The 24136-nt window shown below is 47.0% G+C and overlaps 1 protein-coding gene across 2 annotated transcripts in view; it reads left to right on the forward strand.

Moving 5' to 3' along the window:
• Positions 1-24136, forward strand: part of NR4A1 (nuclear receptor subfamily 4 group A member 1) — an 85341-nt gene that overhangs the window by 51225 nt on the left and 9980 nt on the right. The window contains exons 1-4 of one of the 2 annotated variants that reach the window (XM_085600352.1): positions 11489-11642; positions 18312-19120; positions 22235-22364; positions 23451-23602. In XM_085600352.1, coding sequence (XP_085456478.1) covers positions 18314-19120; positions 22235-22364; positions 23451-23602 — 1089 coding nt within the window. In that variant the 5' untranslated portion in view covers positions 11489-11642; positions 18312-18313. Of the gene's footprint in view, positions 1-11488; positions 11643-18311; positions 19121-22234; positions 22365-23450; positions 23603-24136 lie in introns of those variants that run through there. The other variant, XM_085600353.1, reaches the window with a different exon arrangement.

The raw sequence follows: 24136 nt of genomic DNA on the forward strand, positions 1-24136 counted from the left end.
CCCGATCGGGTCTAAATCGCGCTCGACCTACCGGGCTTCTTATACTTCCGCTACCTCAGGTCAAAGAGCACATCTCAACTTTTTTAACAAAAAGTTGTTTCTTTCAAAAAGAAAACACGTTACCCTTTGTGAACGCGTGTATACACGCAAATTTTACTATTTCTGCCATCTTTGAGTGTATTACTTTAACATAGCGATGACCCCTATATGCAAATTCGACTGTTTCAGACATCTTTCACTGTTTATCTTTAACATTACAATGACCCATATGCGCAAATATAACTATTTAGGCCCTCTTTAAGTGTATGTCTTTAACATAATGATGACCCCTATGTCCAATCTAAGTCGTTACCAGTAAATGCAAGATGACCTCGTGGGCAATTATTGCTAAAAATGAAGAAAGAAAAATTGAAACTTTTTTTGGGTACCAGAGCTCATACTATTAGCTTTCTGTAAAAACTTCTTTGTGAAGTTCTTATAAAGAAGCCACTGTTCATATACACCCCGAATATATTATTTTACTCAAACGGGTGCAGTGCTATGTTTCGTGAGACTTTTCTGGGGATACTCCAAAGGTTTGACGTATAGAAACGCCAACCCCCTCTTCCCGCGGTGCAGGAACCTCAGCCCATTCATGGCTTCAAACTGGGATCAGGCAAGCATGTCACCGGAGCACAGATCTTCCCAGTCCCCTCCAGCATCACCCCTAAACTGTTTTAGTTTGCCTTTAGCGGCATACAACCAAACCTGTATGAGGCATAGTCAGACATTTTCCTAATGGGTGTCAGTCCATCATATCTGACAAATAGGTCATTCTGATTGTTCTATGCCCTTCACACAACCACACACACACACACACACTCACACAACCACACACACCCACACTCAAAACCACACACGCAACCACCCACCCACACAACCACCCACCCACACAACCACCCACCCAACCACACACACGCACAACCACACACACGCACAACCACACACACGCACAACCACACACACGCACAACCACACACACGCACAACCACACACACGCACAACCACACACACGCACAACCACACACACACACAACCACACACACACACAACCACACAACACACACAACCACACACACAACCACACACACAACCACATATACCTTATAAGTGTTTTGCCATGCAACAGTTGTTGTTGCACCAAGGATATTGTGCTGCATAACTAAATACTTATAAGGTCCCAAAAGCGAGATCTATTGGCTATGCCAATGCTTGTTTATATATGAGGCGGAGGATTGAACCTCGTCACATGTCCAGGACTGACCTGGTCTGGAACACGCTATTGAAGAGGGGGGGGTCAAAGTCCGTGTCCAGGCGCAGCTTTGAATAGAGATGCTGGCAAACCGTTGGGGCCGGGTGCCCCGTCCTTCGTTATGTGCTTTATGATTCTTTCAACCCTTGGGGATATATGTTCAGGACCGTCTTGTTTGGGTTCGTCAGATGGAGTGGAGAGCATGGGCCTTGCAGTTCCACAAGCCTTCTCCCTTGGTAGTAAGACCCCTGTGGCTTACTCTATGGATATGGTTTGCTTGCCCGTCTTTTTATATCCACATGGAAATCTGTCAGGGGAGGTAGAATGTTAATGCATAGGTGTGTAACGTGACTGACTGAAGCTGCTTTAGAAACTCACTTTTCCCTTGTATCATTCAGGGTCTTTAATTTCGTCACCTGATCCCAAGTGTGCGTGGTTAGGGTTTTTTAGCAGTTGAAATGGGGTGGCCCATTCCTTTTGATTTCTTGCCTCTTTAAGTTCCCAGGTTATTTTCTTTGATTCGTCACTTGTGCTTAATGTCGGCAACAGTGTTGGTTGTAGGTTTTTGATCATTTCGCTTCTGTTCTCTGCAGAGGGCCGTTTGTGCTGAGATGATAGCTTTGTTATAGTGGAGTGCTGGCCTCTGAGCACCACCTGGGGAGCTGTTTGATCCCAGTCCAGACATCTGTGGCCTTTTCTTGCAGTACAACCAGCTCTTCTTTTGGGGGAAACTGGCGGGTGTCGAGGTGAAGTGGAGTCCCCGCATGACACTATGCAGCAAGTGTAGAGAGCGTCAAGCGGAGCAGTGGGAGCAGCGGGAGCTGAGGTTGAGGTGCAGCGGAGCTGCGGAAACGGGCAAGTGGAACGAACATCGCTGGAGCAGAGCAGAGAGTCAGCGGGTGAGCGCGAGCGAGCGGAGAAATTTGCGGAGCTTAACGCCAACCGCTAACCGCCCCTCCCCATCCCGGCCCGGCTCTATTCCACTCTGCTAAACCCCGCCAAAACATAATCATTTACACTCAGCAGGTCTGCTATTGAAAGACCCTTGCTGGACCCTCGCTGGAAAGATCCTCGCTGGGGATTGCAGGAGACTGCTGGTGATTGTTACTGATTGTAGGAGGCAAGCACGTCCGCTCTTTAACAGGCGGCCGCAGCAAGTGTGTGCCCCTGGCGTCTTGCGGAGGCGGCCCGGGAGACAGTGTCCGGAGGCCGCTCAACGACCACAGCAGAGTACAGACCCGGGACCTGCCCACGGCCGGGGCACGATCGGTCAGATCAGGGAGACCTGAATATTACGCCCTAACAGCGAGCAAAACGCAACGCATTTTCTTCCCTGTGTATAAGGCTACTCATGGTGCCGCATATTGCATACGGTCTTTGACTGTGGTGTTTATTCACCTCTTCAACCTGCCCGGAACGGGCGAACTTCCATAAGTGCCTGCATTAAATTCGGCGGAGCGCCGCCACTACACGCTGGCCTAGCCGCGTCATTGGGGCCTGCGACCATGGTGTGGTTTCTGCCTTTCAGTGGATACTGTGGTTTGTGCGGTAGCATTGACATTGTACCCTCATTACGGGACCTGGCCGAGAAAGTACATTTCACCGCGATTGGCGCCCAATCAGCGCCTGCGAGGAACCGGACTGCAGCCTTACCACAAAAAAAGGGGCATATTACATACCGGCATTGAAGGGAGGCTGAGTCCACTTAAAAAGCTCAATGGTGGGCTGGTCGCATCTGATGTCTGTCCTCCTCTCCTGCTTACACTACTGAGGTAGCCGCGACCTGGCTCTCTTATTGTACTTGTATAGCGGGCATAGCACAATACAGGGAATATTGCACCACCTTTACTAGTACCAAAACTGCAGCTGTGGAAACTGTGACCTCCATACTCTGCCTGGACCGATTGTTGGAGTACTCCTTTTGCTACGGCTCCACTGTTTCGCCTTAACTACCAGACGGCCCTGTACACTTGAGTGGCTGACCGTACTAAAAGGCCTGAATAGTGACACTTAGTGGAAATTATAGTCCTATACTTTGCTTGCGATGTCTGTGCGCGAAGGGAAGGGGAAGAAAGCTGTAATGGGTGGGACTGTTACTGGGACTCTTGACCAGTTCATAACAAGAGCAACGTCGGTGTTTGCGCATGAGATTGCATTAACCGAGCGCCGTCTCTCACTGGATCCGGTATTTTCCAAAAGGTCATCTTTGGGGGGACTAATGTTGGCACATTCTCCGGGGCAGCCCACACCCACAGAAACTGACTTTGGGGATTTGGAGCAAAGTAGTAGCCTAATGCCTCGGGAACCTGTGAATACACCTACGGTTCAGGAGCTTGGCCCTTCTGTTTCATTTACGGATACATCCCCGTCATGCACTGATAGCGGCACAGCTACCCGTACACCTAAAATGTTGCCCCAACCAACGGACCTCATACCGGGCGCGGCCTCTAAGAGGAAGCGAGGAGGGGGCGTACAGAGGGGAAAAAGCTCAAAGGCGCCTAAAAATATTAATAAGCACAGCGACCAGGCGACCATAGTCCCTATATGTTCTGAAGCGCTCCAGGCAACTTCTCTCGGACTAAACACTTCATCTATGGGTTCTGTTGACTCTCCCTTGCCCTCATCAGAAGATGGATTTTGGTTAAAAGTAGGAGCCCTCATAACCTCATCCATGCAGCCTTTTTTCGATAAGTTGTTATCAATTCAGGATAAATTGTTAAAACTTGAACAGTCTACAGTAACTAATTTTGATTGTATCAAGAGTATTCTGGGGAGGAGTGCCCAGGCTAACGAAGTGATGACGAATATAACTCTGGATTCTGTAGTCTCCAAACACCCATTGCCTCCCTCAATTACATCTAACATAGCGGATGCTTTCCCTAGTGGGAGTGTTGTAGCCGGATCTACCACCTATAGCGGTGTAGTGGCCCAACGAAGTACAGGTTGTCCCCGTGGTGAAAGAGCAGTACAGCAATCTTTGGGAGGGGGTCTGGCACAAAAATCGCTTGGAGGACCAAAGGAAAGATCTAATACTAGTGAGTCTAAGCATATTTTGCCATTTATTGATTTACCCCCTGATTCCTCACCATATGTCGTCGTACTGACCGGGGTGCCTGAACTAGACAAAGATAGTGTAGAATCTTACAGTGAACTAAAAAATAAATCCATTCATTGGCTGAATAACAGTAGACCTCTCCCGCCGAATGTGCAAAGTCAAATCTTGTTTGCCAGTAGAGTAAGCTGGGTGGTTCGAAGAGTGAAAGACTTAGCGGGCGATTGTATTGTTATTAACTTTAGAGACAGACGGGTGGTCCAACATATATGCGAGTGGTCCTATCAAAGGACAAAAACTGGTATTCAGTCTTTTGACTTAAGTTACTTTTATCCTCCCCCAACCACCATGGTTAAATTTGGACATTTATGCAAGAATTGGGAAGGGAGAGCCCAGTTAGATAATGCCTTTAATAGAGGAGTGAATGATGGTATTTGTTTTGCATCCAGTATCCCCCTCTGCAATAGATTTAGTGTCTTAGACCAGGTGGATTGACTGACCCCCACTGACTTTCGCCCACTTATCACGGATAAACAGCTGTGTAATAGTCCTTTGGGTATGGGGGCTGAGGTAACAAACCAACAGGCCGCCCTAAGCTATGAGAAGGAGAATGAGGAGACAAGCAAAACCACTAAAGTTAGCGACAGTGGGGAGGTGGGGAAATCCTTAGGTGCACCCAAGAATAGTATTACTACAACCAGTGAGGTGGCACTCAACTCCGAAACATTAGGGACTGCTGATAACAACTGCGAGCCCTCAGAAGTCCTAAACAGGAGATTTTATGAGGCGACCTATGAGAGTGAGTTGGAAGCAAGATCACATGGCCCCAGGATCCTGTCGTGGAATATTGTGGGCCTAATGTCCAGATTGGATCTCCCCGACTGGGGCGATTTCATAGACTCCCACGAGATTTACTTATTCCAAGAAATTTGGGCAGTAAGACCTTATATAGAGTAGGTTTTGTAGCATATTGTGAAGTGGCAGTGAAGGGCCCAAGGGGTAGACAGTCGGGGGGGGTTTGTGTATTTGGGTAGGTACCCATTTGGGTTATATGGTGAAGAGAATAGAAACTCATTCACCTGACATTTTATGTATTCTTCTCACCCATAGAAACCTTCCAAAGCTGGCCATTATCAATGTCTTTTCTCGCCCAGTTAAGCATGGGCAAACTTCGCCGACGCTAGATTGTCTGGCTGGTCTTCTTCACTGTCTGGGGAAGCGTATTTTTAAATTGGTGGGGATTTCAATTGTCACTTTGATACCCTCAGCGGGTTGTTAACACCTATTACTAGTGACGAGGATTCATTATGGTCAATCCCTGCGTCTAATGCGTACCCGATAAAGGGGTGGACCCCACTAGTCTTGCAATTAACCTCTCTTACCCTCACCCATTAATTGAGGGCATGTAATGGTCTGTTCCCTGACGATAATCCTGGGCATCCCACTTTCGATAGAACTTGACAAGCAACAATAATTGATTATATTTTAATAAATGTTGAAATTTGGCATAAGGTTGTAAAGTTTTCTGTCCTCCCCAGTCATGAAAGCGACCACAACCCATTGGTCGTAACCCTAGTTAGCCATGTAGTGGAAGTAGGGCAAGACTTGGAAAATCCGCTACTAGACAATTTGATAGTGGTTGAAGGAAGGAGAAGAATACGCTGGGGCTCAATAATCCAAGCTCCAGAAGTAATGGTGGATATGTATACTAGCATTATTCCCTTGTTGGAAAAAGCAAGTCTTGTCTCTGGAAGCAGTGCTAATTTAGAATCCGATGAAGATCTAGGCAAAATCCACCTTGATATGGTTGCATGCCTGGTAGATTTTTTTTATAGCAGTAAGTCCAATAAGAGTAACTATCGCAGAGATAAAAACCCCTGGTACAATAGGTCATGCAGGGATGCGAAGAGAGCCCTGTTGTCAAGTCTGAGGCGGGGGGATAGCAAGCAAATAAGGGAAGCAAGGCTGTTTTTAAAAAAAATTCTTTTAGCTGCGAAATCTGAATGGGAAATGGAAAGATGGCAGGCCATTAAGAATGCAATGGACGTTAAAGACACAAGAGCTTTCTGGAATTTAGTCCATACCATAGCCTAATATTGCTGAGGAAGCCTGGCGTCTTTATTTTAAAGATTTATATTCAAGCCCCTATAATGGACCTAGTGAGAGTGGGATATTGGCTTGCTGTCATACCTTTGATTCCCTTGGGGATATACCTCCATGTACCTTGGCTGAGGTATTATCTGCCTTAGCCAAAATACTGCCAAACAAAGCTCCTGGGCTGGATAGAATCCCCGGGGACCTGTATAGAAATAAACAGATTGTTTGGGCCCCGTACCTTCAGACATTATTTAATGCCATTCTTTAAGGCATGTCACCCCCCCCCCCCCCCCCTACGTGGGCCGGGCAGAGATCATTCCTATCTATAAAAAAAAGGGTGTCCTATAGAACCGGCAAACTACAGGCCAATCAGCCTCATCGATGTAGCTCAAAAGATTTTTGCTAGTCTTATTGGGAAGACTCCAGGAATGGATGGAAGACCTTAATATTTTAACTCCTTTACAGGCAGGCTTCAGATGTAAAACATCTACTATGGATCGGTTGTTTAGGCTTCAACTGATCTATTGGAAGCATATAATTTTGGAGGGTGGTAGTCTGTACCTTACATTTGTGGATCTTAAATCGGTGTTTGACATGGTGGATCGTGACCAGCTGTGGGGAATCTTGCTGAATATGGGAGTACCACCATACCTCTGCCACCAGTTTAAACGCCTCCACGAGGGAACATTTGCTAGGGTAAGGTTCGGCAAGAATGGGAAATTAACGGCTCCTTTCCCTGTGGGAAAGGGGGTGAGGCAGGGTTGTGTGCTTGCACCAACCCTTTTCTCACTCTTCCTCAACGGGCTAATAGGAGTCCTTCTTGCCGTTAAGGACATTGACTCCCCAAAACTAGCCAACCGCAAATTCCCTGCCCTAATGTTTGCGGACGACACCCTGCTCCTCTCGAAATCACCTATGGGGATGCAGCGTGTATTAGAGGAATTTAGTCGGTTCTGTAAAAGGAGGAATTTGGTAGTTAATATTAAGAAAACAAAATACATGGTCTTCCACGCTGACTACATAAACTGTCCGCACCCAAGACTGGATGATGGACCTTTAGAAAGGGTTCCTATCTTCGATTATTTGGGCCTCACACTAAATGACAAAATGGGGTGGGGACCCCAAATCAATAAAGCTAATTTAAAGCTAATTCAGGCAGTCGGAGGGATTTTAAAGGTTTATAAGAGTTGCACCCTAAAGGTTATAAGCCCGCCTGTAGAAATCTACAAGGTTCAAGCTAGGGGGGCAACTATGTATGGGGCCGAACTTTGGGGACATAGCTTAGTTAATGCCCTCACTTTAACAGAAAATAATTTTATGAGACAAATCTTGTGTTTTAAGTACTCCTTTAACGCCACTAAGGATGGATTTGGGCATCCTACCCATTGCAGACCTAATTGCTTCACGCCCACTGCTTTATTGGCGACGGCTGTGGAGTACGACAGAGCTAGGACATTATAGAGAGGAATTAAAGGCTGTAATGTCCACTCTGGGGGCGGGTAGTATCCCGTGGTTCTCCTTTATCAGACTCGTATTCTGTGCGATAGGAAGGGAGGACCTATGGTCCGCACCGGAGGAGTCATGCTCAGCCATTTCAAAAAAATCATTGGTTTGTGTACTGAAGGAGTATAAATTGTCGCGCATTTTACAGACCGCTAACTCCTATAGTTTAACCTATGGGTTCCTGGACATAAAACAGCAATATAAATTGGAGCAGGTGTTGGATTTTATTCAACCGCCAACAGCAAAAAAACTGTTTTTGCAATTTACATATGGGACGCTGCCGCTCCATGCACTTGCCAACAAATGGACAGGCGCTATCCCCCCCCCCCCCTTTGCCCGGGGTGCCTAGTAGAGGAGGAAACTGTAATTCATGTGTTGTTCTTCTGCTTGGCATATAAGTGGGCAAGGTTAAAGTGGGTTACTCAACCGTGTAGGAACCTAGGTATTAGAAATTATAAGGAATCCTACAGGGTTTTAAAATCTGATACTAACCCGGTTTTTGTTGTTGCAATTTCTAAGTTTCTTTTTGCAATGTGGTGTAAGCGAAGGTATCTATTGAAAAATCGATATGAGAATTAGTAATACCCGCTCCGACTTGACAACTATTGTGACCCTAGTTTTGGCAAAAACCTAGCCTGTAAGCGTAGATATTTTATCAAACAACTGATATGAGATCTATTAAGACCTGCTTTTAATTGGCTGCTATTGTGACTTAGGTTTTATATAAAAACATAGGCTGTGAATTTCCTTTTAACTTTTTTAGTTTAATTTATATTTTTAATGATTGGGTTGCACTGATTATATTTGCCATAGTGATGATTATCATTTTATGCCACTGTTTCACAATGAGTGATTAATACTGCTATCTATGCTTGTACTATTTTATAATAAGTGGTTCTTACGATATTGTATTCTTTCTCGATATTAATTTTAAGTGGTTGTGTATATGTATGTACTTTTATGGCCGTAATAGTCGAAATAAAGTTTCATGAATGAATGAATGAGTTATGGGATTTCTGTGGTCGTCACCTTTCAGAGGTGTTCTAAGACCCTCTGTGCCGAACACCGCTTTCCGGTGGCTGGGAAATCCCCTGCTTTTGCTTCTTCTCACCTTTTGACACTATAGCTGTCCTGGTGACTAAACTGATTAGTTTGGTCGTTATGGGTCTGTGAAGGGCCGGGTCTGTGAAGGGCCGCCTCCATATGCGAGACCCTCAATTTCACCAGTTCTTTGGATCATCCCAGATCAGGATGTCTTAAATTGGGTTTCCAGGCTCCTGCAAAATGTGTTCCATCAGCTCCACCAATGCACAACCCTGGCTACGTTTGAGGTTGATTTTCTTCATTGCAATACGTAGGTTATAGGTGATGTCCATCATTTGTTGCCGCAGGCCAGTTCTTTCAGTCATGAATGGAAAGCATGCACAGACGCATCCGGAGCCCGTTGGGCTTGGCCTAACCAGAATTGCTCATAATCAGGGTTGGTCAAAGTTCCAGAACTATTGTTTAGGGCAGTCACGATTGTGTCATATGTAAATAGGGTGCTGCTTCTAGCAGGCTGTGTGACAGTTTGTAAACGCCTTCCCCTGCCATGTGTAATATTAGCAAGTGCTTTATTTTGTCATCTGTAGCAGTAGCTGCAAAGTATATTTCGAGTCATTCCACCCCGAGTTTTCATTTTGGTGCGTGGGTGGATAGTGGTCATGTAACTACGAATGACTCTGGCTGGGATGTGCGTGATATTGTGCTGGGTTGGGTATCGGCCTTTTCCCCCCAGCTGTGAAAAGTTAGATTGTAGGTTTGAGTTTTCTGCCTCTTAGTGCTTTAGGCTGAGATGTGTTCATTTTCTTCTGCCCTAGATTGTATTGGGCTGTCTCTTCTCTACGGTCACAGAGGCTGTTGATGCCTTCCTACCTCTTATTTATTTGAGACTGGGCTTGTGTAATGTCATTCTTTTAACAGCCTACATAACTGGTAAAATCGTCCATGGTGCATCCCCTTGTCAAAAGCCGTCACCGCGTGTGGGCGGTCGCTGATGCAGGACCCGACTTGTTATTGCAGCCAGTACTGCGCCCCATCCTTCCTCCGGGGTGCAGGTAAGGCGAGCGGCACTTAGTAGGGGTGCTGGCAGCGGGAGACTGGTTCAGGCTGCGGTTGTCGGCTCATACCGTGGCTTTCCCCACCTGTCAAGCTAAACTGCCGCTCGAACATACCACAGCTCTCTTAAACTGCCGGATGAGTGAGGTGGTGGGTCTGCTCTGGTCTTCGCAGTTTCTCTGTTTTGTAGCAGGAAGGCGGCAGTAGCCAGTTGTTACTTAAGAGTGTGGGCCGGCATCTAGCGTCGTTATCCACCAAATAAATGAGACCGACACCCTCTTAGGTTTGCTACACCCAACTATCCCCTTTTCCCGGGCAAAAAGTCGCCTTTATTTCACCAACTGACAATCACCAGGTTTAAACCGACCGTTCAACTTGACCACGGTAAATTATTGGCAGGGGGAGGGGAGTTAAACAAGCATTCGCACTAGCAGACATGGCTGCACTACATAATAAACTTAAAATAGCTCTCACAGGTCGTGAACTACTATGCCGGGCCCTGCATACAAAGGCGCCGCCTATGCTTGCAGCATGGTTCCCCTTTTCACATTCAAGTTCGTTCCCAGCAGTTCTATTCTTAGGTTCACTCCACCTTTCTTCTCCAGCGTAATCTCCATTCCGTTCCCCTTCGTTCTTTACTCAACCACGCCCCTATTCTCTTTTCTATCCTCCGTTTTGAATTTGATGATTTTATTCACCCTCGCAGTTTTTTCCTTTATTCGTATCCAGCACCTTGTTTTTGTAATAACTGCCTCCACCAAAAAAGTGCGGTAGTTACCCCCCCCCCCCCCCCCCACACACACATGCACACACACCTTTTTCCTAGGCATTTTGTTACAGCATTGGCTGTATTCTGTCTCTCAGCCTTCCTCCTGACCTATGTGTGGATTAGTCTTTGAGTTTATTTTCCCTACTTTTATGTTCCTCTGTCTTACACACTCGCATGTAAACATATCTACAGTGGGTTCCGTGAAAGAGTACTAGACGGCATAAAGCTCTTCAACACCTTGTCAGGGGTAACAAGCGCTATATAAATGTAATTACAATACGTGTATATACACCCCTCCCCCCTTATTTTTCTTCAATTCCTGGCTCCTTCCAATCTCCTCGGTGTTTTGTTATCGGTCCCACTGCTATTCCTGGCCCCCTCCTTTCTATTCCTGGCCCCCTCTTTTCTATTCTTGGACCCCTCCCTTCTTTGGTTCTATTTTCAGCCCCCCGCCTCCTTCCTAGTTCTATTCTTGGCCCCCCTCCCCGTCGCTCTATTATTAGCCCGGAGGGCCCCCCTTCTCCTGCGTCACTGGGTCTCCGCGTGCGTCACGCGCCTCACATTCCGTGTGCGCTGCCGGAAGCCCCGCCTCCCTGCCTTCTTTGGACGGTGGAACCTCGTGCGTCAAGGGTAAGGGCCCGCCCTTCCTGCCTTAAAACAAGCCGGAGGGGGCCGGGCCGCAGCCAGAGCTTGAGAGCACTGAAGAGATACATAGCCTAGAAGGGGAGGGGAACCGGGGAGAGAGGAGAGTCGGAGTGCCGCGGGGACCTGAGCCCGAAGGACCCCGAGGAGAATATCAGGGCTGCCCAGTCATCGGACCAGCAGCCAGCTGGGTATGTATAACCACGGCTAACCTCTGAAGTACGCCATAGCTTGCGCAGTCACTTGCACGGAGTCTGACAGCATACGGGGTTACCTGGCAACATACACTGTTATCCCCTTGCAAAACCTGGTAGCCTGCACTTGTATTCCCGTGAATACCTGACAGCGTGCACAGTTGCGCTCATATAATTTATGTAAACTATGATTGATAGCCCCAGGGAGCAAATTACACCATGCATTATTACCTCAGGCAGTATCTCACAGAATGCACTTTTATTCCTTTAGGTTATCTGACAGCATGCATTGTTGCCCATAGGGAGTATGTGCAAACATGCCACGTTACCCCTGCACCAACCCCCGGTAGTGATGGCATACTGGTTTTAATCCCTACCCTCCATTTTTAGTCCCAGGGAGTGCATATAGGTATGCCTTGTTGGGCCCGGGGAATATTCGACAGAGTGCACTGTTACCGCTAGAGAGTATCTAACAGCAAGCAATGTTGCCGCCCCCCGGAACTGACAGCATGCAATTTTATCCCTAGCTTATCTGACACCTCCATTGTTAGTCCCAGGGTGTACATGACAGCATGCACTGTTAGTATCAGGCAGGGAATATCTGAACGTGTGCACATTTACAGCATGATGACATAAACTGTTAGACCGTGGGGGTGTTTGACCGCATGTTATTTTACCCGACAACATGTATTGTTATTTGCTACACTATTAATTATCCCCAGGGAGTATCTGACTGACAGCGTTCACTGTTGCGGACACAGAGAATCAGTAAACCGCCATTGTTATCCCACGGGGAGTAACTCTCACCATGCATTGTTACCCCATGAGTAACTCGCAGAATGCACTTTTATTCTTTGAGGTTATCTGACATCATGTACTTGTACCCCTACCGAGAATCTGATGGCCTCCCCTGTTAATCCCAGATACGACCCGAAGGCCTCTATTGTTTGTCCTTGGGACTACATGATAGCATTCAGAGCCAGCCCCCTGGCGTATAGGACAACATGCTCTTTTACCTTTGGGGAGTAGGGCGGCACTTTGTTAGCCTCATGGGGTATCTGTCTGCATGCACTTTTACAGCCAAGTGGTATCGGACAGCATGACCACATACAGTATGAAGTACCTTACAGCCTGCAAGGTTACGCTATATGATGCTTGGAAGAATCAGTTTAATTTTTCAGTTTTTTTTTTTAATACACTACTGGATTATCTGAAAGAATATACACTGTTAGTGTAGGGCGTATGTAACAGCATGTACTGCTGCACCGGCTGGAGTTCCTGAGGGCATTTCCTTACGTCTGGAAAAGGGACATAAGGCATTTACGAATTGTCGATGGTTGGTGTGCGGTATGTGTCATCATTGCCCCCACCTTGTCTGCATGGACCTATGCATACTGTTTGAAGCTGTCTTTATGACCACGCCCCCTCCTGCAGATACCTGGTTGTGAGCCACTCAACAGTGCACTCTGCTGCCTTTCCTTCCTTGCCCTGGTCTGGCAGATGCTCATTTCCCCTTCCCCTCATCTTCCAGCCTGCCTGTCTTCTCCCTTTCCTGTGAGGTACCCAGCTGAACATTTTTTCACCTTGTTGTTCTAGCTGACCCAACCTAGACCTTCCCCATGGTGTTCTGGCTGTAATCCCGGCCCCAGCAATCTCCCCTCACCCGATTTTCACCCTGTGTGTTCTCAGCCACTCCTCCATTCCCATCAGGTCCCCTCATTGGTTCTCATTCCCCCAGGGGTTCACGGCTGCCCCTTATTTTTGACACTTTATTCTGCCCTTTCATTGGCCTTCAGCATTGGGGATCAAAGCTTTCGGACCTCAACAGTGTAAGTTTTTTCCCATGCCTGTCTCTCGTTAGAAAGTGAGCCTATCCTCAACATCCGACCCCACCGCTTCCCTACCCCCACCTCACCACTGTGCCCTCACTAGAGAAGGCCAAGCTCCGAGATTGTCTTCCTCTGGTGGGGGTTCCAACAGGATGGTCTAGTCTGAACAGCGATACTGCCATCCTTGCCAGTATCTGCGTGGGAGGATACGCCCTTGGGCCAATCTCTGCTCAGATGTCTGCACCTCTCAACCTGCCTTTTTTGGAGGGGTATTCTTCTTTTGTGTACTTGTGTACAGTCCTCACTTTTGCCTTCTGTTAGGGACCATACTTTGTTGATCTTCCACCCAGGTTAGTCCTAATTTGATTTTGTTGCTTGGGTCACAGCACCATGAGCCACTGGGTAGTGTCCACAGAGTTATATACAAACTAGTTACGCTTGTCTGTATTTTTGGGGGCTATTCCCCTTTGTGCCATATATGTATGCAGGGGTATTCCCCATTGAGCAGGTCTCTAGAGGTACATATCGCTATGGGTGCCTGTCTGGAATAGCCTCCGGATCCCCAGCTAGGTAGCAATTACCAGCCCATTTCTTAAATTCCCTCATTCCCAAACTTCAGAAACTTGTCTATTAAGTTGTGGTTGAATGGTAGTTATTCTTTCCAGCATAGTCTACGTCTAGAGGGGGATTCCAAATAAGGTTGATGTGGTTCTTGGTGACAGTTTTGCGGCTGTGCTCATTCTGTTGATTTATCCATAGGTTTTAAAGTACTCTGGGCTGTGCCTCCTTTTATCGGGAATGCACACAGCAATGATGGTGTCTTGCCATGGATTGGTTTGGGACCTTTATGAGTAGAAGCCAGTAGTGGTTGAATTAAGCTGATGGTGACGGGTGGGGTTCCACAGCGGTCAGTGCCTGTCCCCTCTGCAGATTAACATTGATGATTACATGTTATATTAACAACTTTTTCTTCAGGTTGATGTCAAAGTTAATTACTAAGACGATAATTGCAAACTGGTTTTCTAGTTCAAATGTGTCAGAGGTTAAGCTAAAATATACTGAGCTCGTTTTTACTGGGTTTCAGAAGTTAATGTCTCTAAACTGTTTCAGTTTTAATGAGCTAAAAGTGCTCCTTGTTATAGCCTCTCAAAGTCGTGCTTATATCAAACACACTACTTGACTTCAGTTTTTGTAGCTACCTATCTTTAGTTCAGCTGTCACTGGCTCCAGAACTGATTGCTGTAATGCTGTGCTGGTTCTGGCCACAGAACATGGCACTGACTATGTTTACCTGCATATAAATCGCGTATCGCCAGTGATTTATAGACTACATTCCCTGCTGGTGAAAGCTAAAATCCAGTTTCCAGTATTGACTGTTAGATCCTTGTATACTGCTAAGGAGTGGTTTAGATACTACAGCTCCACGAGGCCACAAACTTCGATTACTTTCCGGAGGAGATACTAGTATTTTTCTACATGTGATTCTTGTTACCCATAGTTATATTGCTATTCCACTGTCTATCCTGATTTTGTGTATGAGCCTTTCTCTGATATGTTAGTATGTTTGGTAAAAAAAACTTTCCACGTTTTAGGGCGGGTGTGGTTTAGGTCAGAGATGTCTGGATAGAGTGGACCAATGCACAGAAGTAACCCTATCCCCTTTATATAGTTAATAGATCATGTGCATTCCAGAGAACTTTATTTGGCATTGCATGTTTTTCTTATGCGTTTAAGGTATAGCTCTTTCTAGTGGCTCAAGCAGTTTTTTTTAGCACTTTGCATGTAGGGGCACATTCTGCCTAGGGCACTTGTATAGCAGAAGTGTCCCAAGGTAGGAACCAGAGAGAATGATGCATTCCAGATTTCAACATATGCACCTAAGGTATATTTACATGCTGGGATTCTAAATGCAACTCTTATACATATTCAGGTGATATCCTGAAAGTCAAGCTCCTGCATTCCTGGGCCTACATTGGCAAAAAACAAATTGAAGCATCTAGATTTTGGAAAGCTGCCTGAACATCACAAGAACTATTCTGTATTTGATGTGAGACTAACACCATAATGTCATAGCCTTCTAATCCTCTTACAGAACATTGTTCCAACTTGGATGTCTCACTAGGCATTTTAGCCCTTGATAAGTTGATGACGAAGAAGATCCTTGTTTTTGGTGGCCCTCTCTGAAAGGGTTTCCGTAATGTACCCCTTTTGAGCAGGATGGTCTTTTCTGTTGGGTGTTTCGGCGTGGGAGTAGATGAAAAGTAGCATACACTCAAATATTAACCAGAAGAAGCCAAGATCACTTTTTGTAGTTCCTAGCAGTGCAGGTCGTATGAGATTTGGAAATAAAAGGGTTCACACCCTCTATGTTCTTAAATAAGTCAATTGACAAAATCTAGAATCCCACAACCTCTAATTGGAGGTACGTACGCAGGTTAATAGGATGAATTTGAGCTCACAAAAGAACAGATCTTGAAAGATTTCTCCATGCCATAAATCCAATTACAGGTTTACTTGACTTGAAGGAGTTACTAGCATTTGTGTTTCCAAGCTCGGTACACAGTTGGTCATTGGAACTGGTAGAGTGCTTGTGCTAGGAATTACCAGTTTGCCTTGTTGCCTGGAGGCTTGGGATGTACTGTGATTGACTGACCTTCACTCTTGGTGATCGGATTGAATTGTCCCTAGTCCGTGCAGAACTGCCTTGATGATCTTTAGTAGCCACCACAACAAGGAGGGGCAACGAGACAGCTGGACCCCCCCCCCCTAAATGCATCTTTTCGTAGATAGCCACTTTTACAATCATGTAAGGAGATGGGTACATGGTACTTTTCTCTGGTTAGTAGGGCCCTGGTGCCCTTTCTGTGAAGGCAATGTGTAAGGGAATCCCAGATACCCATCTCTTTTGGGGAACAGCACGCAATGATGTTCTAAAGCAAGGAAATGAAGAGGCTCCATTTTCTTTCTTTCTTATGGGGTTGGGGGTGGGGAGAGGGGGACGGCGGGGACATCGTGCCTTTCTCCATAAGGAGAGAGAATACGAGTACTCTTCTAGAAGCCATGGATTTTCCTCTTGGAGATAGCTCGGCAGAGTCAGACTGGAGACTGTAAACGACTACAGATATTTGCTGAGGGTGACAAGAGCCCATTTGAGGCAAGCGCATATCCCCAGTACAGTAAAAGTTGTATGCAGAGCAGTTGTGTGGATTGTGATCTACCCTCCACCCCCACCGCCTTTACCATTTGTAGAATAGTCACGTGGTCGTGTCATCCCATGCACCTGTCTTCAGAAGCATGTCTTCCGTATAGCTTCTCTTAGTGGAGGGTCGCCCTTTTGGGACCCTCTGGTCCCTCTTGGTCTTGACCCTTTGTTGGTCGCAGGGCTCCAGTTTGGCCTTTCCAAGAAAACGTCTTGCATCCCATGTGGTGAGGAATGTGCCACATGGTCCTTGGCGTTGACAGAAGAGGTCACTCTTCATCTTGCCCTGAGAGGGGACATTCCAAGAGTGACCTACACGGAGACCTAGAAGGTGGGGGTGGTGGGTTTGCGTTTTAAAAGGAGTGTCTCGATTTCTTGCAGTGTGGCCTTGAGAACGGTAGCTATAACCAGGCAACGGTATGCCCTCGCTGCTTGGAATCACACAGCATTAGGTGCACCCTTGGCTGTCTCTCCCTGGCATTAGACTGTGTGCTTGTGGCATGTACAGACACAGCCTCTGCATTGGCCTAGGCACCAGTGTGGTGTCAGTGGCTCCACATATTGCTGTGGCCTCAGCTTGGCCTCAAGGGACCTGTGGGATACCTTGCCTCTGCTTGTATGCAGTGTGCCAGGTCATCGGAGATCAGCATTGCATGTCCACGCCTTATACACAGTAGGTCTTGTATGTGGCCCCCACAATCAACTTCGCTCCTGATAGTCTACCATTTGCACTTCTATATCTTTAATGCTGAACCGGAAGGGAAAGGTCCTGTCATCTGAATTGACTCTTGGACTCCCAGCAGGCCGTGCACTGCACTCCCCACAGTGCTGTCTTTAATTTGGCAAGTTTTCTGCCATGCATTATCCTAAACTTCTGAGCCTTTTGCTCTTACCAGTAATGGGTGCATTGCTTATGTCTGGACTAAGCTAAGCTCCTCTGAGCTTTGAAAGCGAAACTTGTGCCAGCAGGGGCTTTTGTTTATTCCCAGTGAAAAAAATAATTTTTATTTTTTCCTAAATTATTTTGTACTAATCCTACCTGGAACGAGTAAGGGTTGTTTTCTTGTGAATGGGCTTGGGTAATACTTGGGAAGTTCAAATGCTTCAACTTGTACCGCAGTTATTGAAGTGGGCAGAAGTGTGTTGGTGCTGTATGCTTGCACTTTACTGTGAGTCTCCCAGAGTTCCATTTTCTGTTATGTATATTTTATGCTCTCCGTCAACCTTCATTTCTGAGCATTTTTTTCTCTAGGTGTGCTCTTGTTTTGTTAAGGTGTGTGTGTGTGGGGGGGGGGGGAGGGGTGGGGGGGGGGGCGGCATACAGCTCTGGGCCTCTCCAGTGGGTTTTCTTCACCATCAGCTAGATTGGCTTTAGGCATCAAATATCTTTTCACATCTTGGTCTCAAATGATTTCTGATCAGTATCATACCTTGTATTATGGTTTCTTTGAGATCTTCTAGATTAACAGATGCATTACCTGAAATAAATGCCCGCGTGTTTAGCAGTGCTGCCCCTGGCGTCCTGCACACACTGAAGTGCCTTCCATCCAGCAGTTGACACAGTCTTCATCGCACCTTCTTTATTTATGACACCTTCATGCTTGTGATGCTAAACACTTGTGTCCCTTCTTCTTACAGAAATGCCCTGTGTTCAGGCGCAATATGGAGTGTTGCCTCAGACTTCGCTACCCTACGAGACCTTTGCTTCCGATTTTCTTCTAAGCCCCGAGTTCAGCCGAATCGCCATGGACCTGGTGAACGCAGATCTCTCTGCTACATCCTCCCTACCAAGCTTCAGTACGTTCATGGACAACTACGCCGGAGAATTCGACACCTTTCTGTACCCAGTCCCCAGCACCAACCCACCCACTGCACTCAAACTGGAAGACTTCCAGCTCTACGGATGCTATCCAGGTTCCTTTGCCAGTCACCTGGATGAGACCATGTCCTCCAGCGGCTCGGACTATTACGGCAGCCCCTGCTCCATCCCATCTCCATCCACACCGGGGTTCCAGGCTCCCCCAGTGCCCACCTGGGATAACTCTTATGGGCCCTACTCACCAACGCAGGGCTTTGACAGCCTGCGCGCTTGGACTGACCAGCAGAAGGGTACCGTATGTCCAACAGCCTTCTCCTTTAGTGCCCCAGGGCAGAGCCCTGGGCTGGCTCCTGGGCATCTGAAGCTGCCTCCAGTCTCCCAGCGACTAGAGCCACAGGATGGAGAAATGTTTGCCTTATCCCAGCTGTCACCGACGGGGTTTGCTGGTCACTCTGGAGGCCATGGTCCCTCATCTTTGGATGGTTCAGTTTTGATGGACAGTTCCTTGTCGCCGGTGAAGGCACGCAGCCCGGGCGGCAACGAAGGTCGCTGTGCTGTATGTGGAGACAACGCATCCTGCCAGCACTATGGAGTGCGGACTTGTGAAGGGTGTAAAGGCTTTTTCAAGGTTAGGCTCTACCTGTGTGATCAGCATGCGATTGCCAATGTTGAATTAGGTCTCCTCTCATTATTATGGCTTAAGATGTGTTGTGCTATCCAAAGCATAGTAATTAGTGCAACAGTTCATTATTAGAGGAGCAGACTCTTGGAGTGAACAGAAAAATAGCTTGCTTGGTGTAATGCAGCAGTTTACGCTGGGTTGCGACAGGCTGGTTGCAAGTGTGGTGTGTCAGGCTGGTCACTCGTTGTGCTGTGGTGGGCCTATCGCTCTGGGGTGTGATGTTGTGTATCAGTCCCACGGGGATGTGTTGTGGCATGACATTCGCAGTAGAGTGTGGTAGTCTGGTTGCGGTGTAGTATGGTGGCTCACATGGTGGTTGGTGGGCAGATTGCAGTGGTCTATGTCAGCGGCTTGAATTGCTGTATGGCAGTGATCTAGGACAGCAGCTGTCAGTGGGTGGGGCACATACAATCTGGAGGGCTGCCACTTTTAATATTTTTTCCAGCTGCTAATATTATGTGTCTGTATGCAAGACAACTTGTGTCATGAGAATGCCTCCTGGCCACTAGATTAAACTATTTTTACCACCGTATATGCAGTAAGGCTGTGTACATTTCTACGCAATGTTGCTCACTTTGACGTGAGCTCTCTCAGCAGTCCTGGTACACTGGATATGAGTAGTTGGTTATTAGCCCTTGACATTAACTGATCATTTTAAAAAGCAGGTATTGAAGCATCAGTGGTACCCAGTCACAGTTATGGCATTGTCCGAGATGTTGGGTGGGAAATAGGTGGAGTGGCAGCAGTATGATATTGGCCAAGGTCCTTTAGGGTGTAGATACTAACGAAGCAGTGTCATCAGATCCCGTGTAGTATTCTGTCATTAGTTTACGCTATTTAGGGAGCAAATGCATTAGTTACATTGGGAAGATTGATCTAGTCTTGGTAGACTCCACTTGGCACTTGTCTGCTTTATCTCATTCCCAAGACGTGAAATTTCATAAATGGGGACGCATCATCTTAAAGGAAGGTTGGCTGAGCCACAATATGTATTTTGGGCCTTGTAGGCAGTGCATCGGCTCCTGGCCAAGGTTCCATACCAAAGCACGGTAAGTCGTTAATACATTGTTCCCATTGCACAGACATTTACCCTACGTTTCATGCAGCTTAATGATTCGTTCAAGGTGTATTGTTGGAAGTCCACTGGTTTGAGCCATTGTTTCATGGCTTCATACTTCCTGGTGCTGAGCTGTTGGTAGTGCTCAGGCCCGTAGCTATGGTTTCACGTCTTCATACATATTGTAGGGTGCATTGTAGGATGCACACAGGCTCCTAGCCATTGTGTCAAGAGTTTTGTATTAAAGCATTGCATGGTGGTGCATTGTGCACAGTGCACCGGCCATTGTTTTGTGGCTTTTCAAGAGAGCATGACATGATGGTGCATAGTGGAAAGCGCACAGTTTATTTTCGTACTACATCACAAAGAGGTTCTGGTCCATTGTAAGCAGTCTACAGATATTGGGCATTGTTTAGGGGCTTCAAACTGTATCACGGGGCGATTATGAGACAGTGTGGACTATGGACCAGCTGCTCCTGATTCATGTTTTTTTGGAATCATGGAGGTGAAAGTAATGCACAGGGTGCCGCATTCCAGAAGATGGGCGACTTACTGGATGTGAAAATCTGAAACGCTGACGTGTATGATATGAACCCCTTCCTATTTTTAGATGCAACCCCTTGTAGACTGTTTTTAAACGTCAAAATCAGTACAGTTTAAGTCCAAACATGGGAACCTTGCAAATTCTTGACATTGGGACAGGAGGGAGAAGATATGAAATGGGCAGCTCGAAAGTGGAGCGGTGTGCTTGCTTTGTTTTGTGCTGATTGTAGCGCTCGAAGCAATGTGCTAAGCTCTACGTGCTCTATGCAGTGAGCTAGACCAGCAGTGAGGGAATGTTTGGGGCTCTTCTCTCAGTGCTATAGGATATGAAGGCCTGTTTTCACTGTGGACTGTACCCACTGAGTTGAGGACCGTATTTGCTGTACTTGGCGTGTCATCAGGTGTATGTGATTTGCATCCAAGGTCTGTGCTCAACTTAATTTTCCAAAGGCTGTGTTCTTTCTGCTGTGGTGTACCATGAGCTGTTTTTTGTTTTTTTTGGTGTGTTGGTGGGGGAAGTGTACTATCTGAGGTGCTGAGTGACCAGGACCGTGCTTGCTGCAGCATGCCAAGGGCTATGCATTCTCTATTGCTGTGCCAGTGTTATGTGCTTGCTGCACTGCCTTTGCACCAAAAGTCTGGCCAGCTCCATAAATGGAATTGCTGCAGGCGTATCGCACCAGAAAATGAGATTGCACAGCGGTTGGGAGAGATATATTGGGAGTTTATGCCTGAAGCTTGTCGGCAGTAGCCACTTGTCGAAGCAGGGAATGTTCTAAGGTTGCAGAGTAGAGTCTGAATGAGCCCTAGGACAGAACATTGGTCTAGCCTTACTTTACAGGACAGGTATTGGGCTTTTCGTGGCAGTTTTTCTTGAAGGGATAGTCCTATTTTGGGGTTGAGTGAGTTGGCCAAGTTGATTTGGAAGTGGACAGTAGGTCCTGCTTCTCGAGTCAGAAGAAGTGGAAGAGGCTGAGGAGCTGGTGGCCGGCAGGTGTTGCCGAACTAGTCTGGACTGTCCATTGTTCTAGCAGAGCAGAGTGGCCCATCCCCACCCCTTACAGATTTTAGTTTAGATGCTTGTTATGATGGATTGATTTTAGGAATGGTTGTGCTTTAAAAGTGGTACAAAGGCCCATATTTTGTTGGGAGCTTAGGTCCAGTGGGGTGGCATTGGACATGCAGTTTGAGGAGTCTTGTGGCCAGGAGGGCTGCCGTTGCAGCCCTGTGGTATGTCAGTGGAGGTGCCTGCTGCTGTATGAGGGCCAAGCTTGCTGGGGTTTGCTGATGGCTTTGCATGCTGCACTTAATTGCAGTCTGTGCTGACTGTACTCCCTGTGTGCACCTCGCATCATTGTTCAGAAGCCTTCTGGGGAAGAAAAGGCTAGCTCATAATGGCCTCTTTGATCCATCCCTTTGGAATCCGTGCTGATGCTCGGCCATTGTTCCTCTTCCCACAGCGCACAGTTCAGAAAAACGCCAAGTACATCTGTCTGGCTAACAAGGATTGCCCCGTGGACAAGCGGCGCAGGAATCGCTGCCAGTTTTGCCGCTTTCAGAAGTGCCTGAATGTCGGGATGGTTAAAGAAGGTAAGTGCCTCCTTTGCCCAGACAGATGAAGGAATATTTGACCTTTGTGCCTTCCATCTTGCTGTATACCCTACTGTGCCACAGCTCGTCCTTAACAAAGGCTCCCTTGTACTGTAAACACTGGAAATATCCTTCCCTGCTACAGACGCTGTGCCCCTAAACCGCCACCAACCCCGGAATGGCTGCCAAGGCTGTCTCTGAAAATCACATAACAGTTCAGGCCATTCTCAGGCGGTATCCTGCTAGAACCTCGTGGTGCGGGCTGTTCCCGGCAGATATTCCTCCACGGGCCACTTCCGCGCCCCCCGGCAGCAGACTGTGTGCTTCACACCTGCTATAACCCCGTCTCTCCGAGCCCTCCCCCCCCCCCCCCCAAACCCTACATCCCACCAGAACAGTGCAGTCCGCGTGTCCCTCGAAAACCCCAGATCACACGTCGTTCCCCCAGCAGGCTCCACTCTGAACCTCGCCCCTTGTAACACGGAAATGTTGGTTCTTTAAACAAAATGTCACATTCATTCACAAATGGTATGTTTACCTCAAAACATCTTAATCCTTGTGTTCTTTCCGTGCTGCTTCGTACCTGGATCTCCCAGTTTTCATCAGTTTATCAGTTGGCAGATTGTTGTGAGGCCCAATGTTCTGCTTCACTCCCCCTCTGCACTCTCCTTCACGGCCGCATGCTTGAAGTCCTGCTGTAGGGAGAATAGGGAAGATTTTTGTTTTTAATAAAATGGGCACGTTCTCTCTTGAATTGAAGAGGAGCCCAGAAGAACTGACCCTGTAAGGTGGACGGAAAATGTAGAAAAGAAACTTTGGAATGTATTTTATTTATTTATTGAGAGTTCAGCTGCCTCTCACATTTAGTTTCTGAGCGGAGTGCACAACTTTTCATGGCTGAGGATTTGGAGGTTTTACAATTAAATATTACGTGTAGATATTCCTATCTGTGGCTTTAACCGATTAAACCTCCTGCTATGAACAAAGAACTCCACTGCTGTTAACCCAGTACATGGCCTGGGTTCGTAGTTCTTTTAAAGTCCCTCTTTCTCCACCATTAAACACATCCTCTCTCTCCTTTTCCAGTGGTGCGAACAGACAGTTTGAAAGGCCGCAGGGGTCGCCTCCCATCCAAACCAAAGCAAGTTCCAGATGCTTCCCCTATGAACCTCATCACATCGCTTGTCCGGGCACACATCGACTCTGTGCCAAACTCCAGTAAACTCGACTATTCAAGGGTAAGTTGCGCATTCTCCGATCAGAAGAATGATTGTTCTCTTCATTCCTTCCTTGGTGGACACTAATTGTGGTCTCCGATTTGGGCCTCAAGCCCCATGTGTCCAAATTTAAAGTGTTGGGCTTTCGTAGAGTGTTTTGTAATTAGGAGATGTTGACACCATCTCAGTCTAATGAGCAGCAGCGCAGTGCTTTAGCATTAATTTTGTTGATAGCTTTTTAAAAGGGAGCCCTATGCTCTCTTTCAACACAGTGAGCACTGTCGGAGACATTTAATCACTGTTGCCCTGTCCTAAAAAGAGAAGCTTGAAGTACTGTTTGTTTGGTGTAAAAGTGGGTGGGTAGCTAGTTGTTTTTTTTCTTTAATATCCCATTTAGTGACCCCTCCACCCATAGGGCCATCTTCCTGATCGCTTCCCGGCGCAGGGCATGAACTCTGGGTAGTCACTGGAAGTGTGTAAACCATAGCATAGGACGTTGGTGCCCCAGAATCCCCTGATGCCTGATCAGTCCAGTGCAAGTTTTTCAGACCGTTG

This window comes from Triturus cristatus, chromosome 4_2, assembly GCF_964204655.1.
Source record: "Triturus cristatus chromosome 4_2, aTriCri1.1, whole genome shotgun sequence".
Taxonomy (NCBI): domain Eukaryota; kingdom Metazoa; phylum Chordata; class Amphibia; order Caudata; family Salamandridae; genus Triturus; species Triturus cristatus.